At 46.7% G+C, this 2,965-nt stretch overlaps 1 protein-coding gene across 1 annotated transcript; it reads left to right on the forward strand.

Moving 5' to 3' along the window:
• The first annotated feature begins 268 nt into the window (after positions 1 to 268).
• arv1 (ARV1 homolog, fatty acid homeostasis modulator) lies at positions 269 to 2,330 on the forward strand. Its single transcript, XM_061705102.1, has 5 exons — positions 269 to 367; positions 1,112 to 1,231; positions 1,299 to 1,452; positions 1,674 to 1,895; positions 1,986 to 2,330. Exons 1-5 carry the CDS (start codon positions 272 to 274, stop codon positions 2,132 to 2,134), a joined length of 741 nt encoding a protein of 246 aa, XP_061561086.1. The 5' UTR covers positions 269 to 271; the 3' UTR covers positions 2,135 to 2,330.
• Positions 2,331 to 2,965: the final 635 nt, after the last annotated feature.

Here is a 2,965-nt window from a genome sequence, read left to right on the forward strand (position 1 = left end):
CGGCATTATAAATAATTTGACTTAAATACATAGAAATGAATAAATACAATATCCATCCTCAGTACAACAAGATAAAGTAAATGTAAATATGATTAAAAAAATACAATTTAAAGGTTGTTATAAGTGATCCTGAAAGATCCTGTTGGTGACATTACAAGAATTCACGAAAAATCTTGGCCTTTTTGGTTTAACGTGATCAGATATTGTCTCTGTTTTATTTTGAAATAACACAGGTCAATACGCATGTCTACTTCCGGGTTCGCTGTGAAGAATGGCGGAAGCTGACTTCAGATGCGTCGAGTGTAACGAAAAGGCAACGGAGCTTCACCGAGATTACAGCAACGGGATCTTGAAGATCACATTATGCGTGCGTTACATTGTAATAGCTCACGGTTTCGTTGTTTGGTCGTCGTCGTGATGACACGAGTGCACCTCGTCCACCAAAATACACCGCCGTGGCGTTCCAGGGCTCCTCGGATTTACGACGAAGTTACGAGGTCGTCGAACGCACCCTCAGTTGCCGCCTCCTTGACTGTTTTTCGCAGATTGTTTTTTTATGATCATGGCCTAAAAGTGTTTTCATACAAATGTTGACTGTAATTATGACTTTAGACTACGGCGCGTTCCGATTTACGTACACCGTCGTAAACCGAGGACATGTTGATGCTTCCATGCTTACGCAACATCACGTGCGAACTTGAAATATATGACACGATTGACACCAAGAAAGCTTTTTTCTTTATTATTATTAATTGTGTTTTGAAAAGGTCAGCTATACGTGAGGCACAGTGACAAGAAACCTAGGAACAAATCTCTAAGACATGAGAGGGCGATTCCACAAGGGGGCGCAAAATCCCCATACAATGGCCACTGATGGCCATTGTAATGTGGCTTGTCTTTTGTTTCGGCAACTGCTTGGAAGAGCGTCCCTCCTCGCTTCAGTCTACCGCAGCGTTATTTGCGTTCACACAATAGAAAACCTTTTCTCGTAGCAATTAAAAAAAAAAAAAAAAAAAAAATTTGGGGGGCTTTGCTGCGGCGTGCGGCTGCATATATCGCACGTGCCGGAAAACCTCATCGCGACGGGGGTCTTTTCCCTTCCGGTCTTTAGGGGTCCTGCCAGAAGCCAGTGGACAAGTACATCGAATACGATCCGGTCATCATCCTGATCGACGCCATCTTGTGCAAGACGCAGGCCTTCAGGCACATTTTGTTCAACACGAGCTTGGATGTAAGTCAACACAAAGCTGCGTACGATTCCGTCAATCCCTGAATGCGAGCGACCGTTCTGGCTCCAGATCCACTGGAAGCTGTGCGTGTTCTGCCTGCTGTGCGAGGCCTACCTCAGGTGGTCGCTACGGCGCAGCCCGGAGCCCAGCGGCGACCCCGCCGACATCATCAGGTACGCCAAGGAGTTGGAATTCTACGGCATGGTGGCCTTGGCAGCGCTGGGTAAGACAACAAAATGTGACAATTAGCCTCTCTTTTTTGTTTGTTTGTTTCTAGCCAATGTTAAAGCAGGGTTGTCAAACTCCTTTTTGGCGTGAGCCCCACATCGCTGGTGCGGTTTCGGGCCATGTAAGATGATTTTTGGGGCCTTGAGTTTGACACCTGTGCGTTAAGGTGTAACGTAAAAGTAAAGTGTTCTTACCTTTTTTTTTTTTTCTGTGCAGAGCTGTCGGCGTTCTGCGGCGGCGTGCTGTCGGTCCTGCGGGCGGCGTCCCGTCTCCGCGGCGACGGCGTGGATCTCCATCTCCTCCTGCGAGCGCTGCTGCTGTCGTGCTACGGCAAAGTCCTCCTGGTGCCCGCCGTCATCTGGGAGCACGACTTCCTTCCGCTCTGCCTCGGCTTCATCAAACTCTTCGTGCTCACCTCCAACACGCAGGCCGTCCGAGGTCAGCGAACGCATCGCGCTTGTGTCTGCGTGTCGTACAGTAAGTGAGATTTTTGATTTATTTATTTTTTTGCCGCCATCTGTCCTACAGTGATCCTAAACTGCAGAAGGCGCTTGGCGTTCTGGGCCGTGTGCGCGGGCCTGCTGTCGGAGACGCTCGCGGCGCGGACGTGTCAAACCGTAGCGGCTGCTATCCAGAAAGGGGCCGTGTTTGATTGGAACGACTTAATTTTTGTTTAAATTTTTTTTTTTAAATCCTTGTACAGAAGCCTAATTATGATATTTTGTGTTTTTGTATTTAAGGAATGAACTGAGCGCTGATTTCAAATGCAACTTTGAGTGACATTTACAAATAGAAGGCCCATCGTGTCGTTTGTTGGGAAACATTTTGTGTCGCTCAAAATGTAACAAAAGTAGCTTTGCCAGAATTAAAATATATATACATATATATTTTAATAAAAAAAAAAATGGCGTTAAATAAAATACACATTTTGAAATGTGTAAATTTGAATCAAATGTTTTGCGGGCGAAGATTTGGGGAGACGGCGTGCACACGTGCAAAACGTTGATCGAGTCGTCTCCGCGCACCTGGAAGACTCGTTCGGTTCCGGCCTCGCCCCGACTCGGCCCGTTTGTCTCCGTGGGCCAAGAATGCAGAGAGGCTAGTGGTTCAGGAATGGGGCCTGTGAACTAAGGCCATCGGGTTCGATCCCCCGGGCAGGCGTTAGGGATGGAACGCAAACGTAATACAATGCTCAAGATTGCGTCGGCACATTTGATATTTGTCATTTCGTCGTGCGTGTGCGCCAAATGTAGAGACCGGATTATGGAAACAGCCAAGTCATTTATTTTTTTACTGGCAGCACGAGGCGCCGAGCTGAATAGAAATGTGTGTGATAATTGTGTCATTACAGAAAAGATACACCAATCACACGCAACAAAGGATTTGATTAATTTATTAAAACATGTAGAATAGGCTGTTTTTGTGTGCGTCGTCTGTTGCTAGGCAGATTTCACGGGTCGGATCGTCAATGCCCCCGGCAAGAGTTGACGACAACATGAAGGTCAATA

Source organism: Phycodurus eques, chromosome 18 (genome assembly GCF_024500275.1).
Source record: "Phycodurus eques isolate BA_2022a chromosome 18, UOR_Pequ_1.1, whole genome shotgun sequence".
NCBI classification, from domain to species: Eukaryota; Metazoa; Chordata; class Actinopteri; order Syngnathiformes; family Syngnathidae; genus Phycodurus; species Phycodurus eques.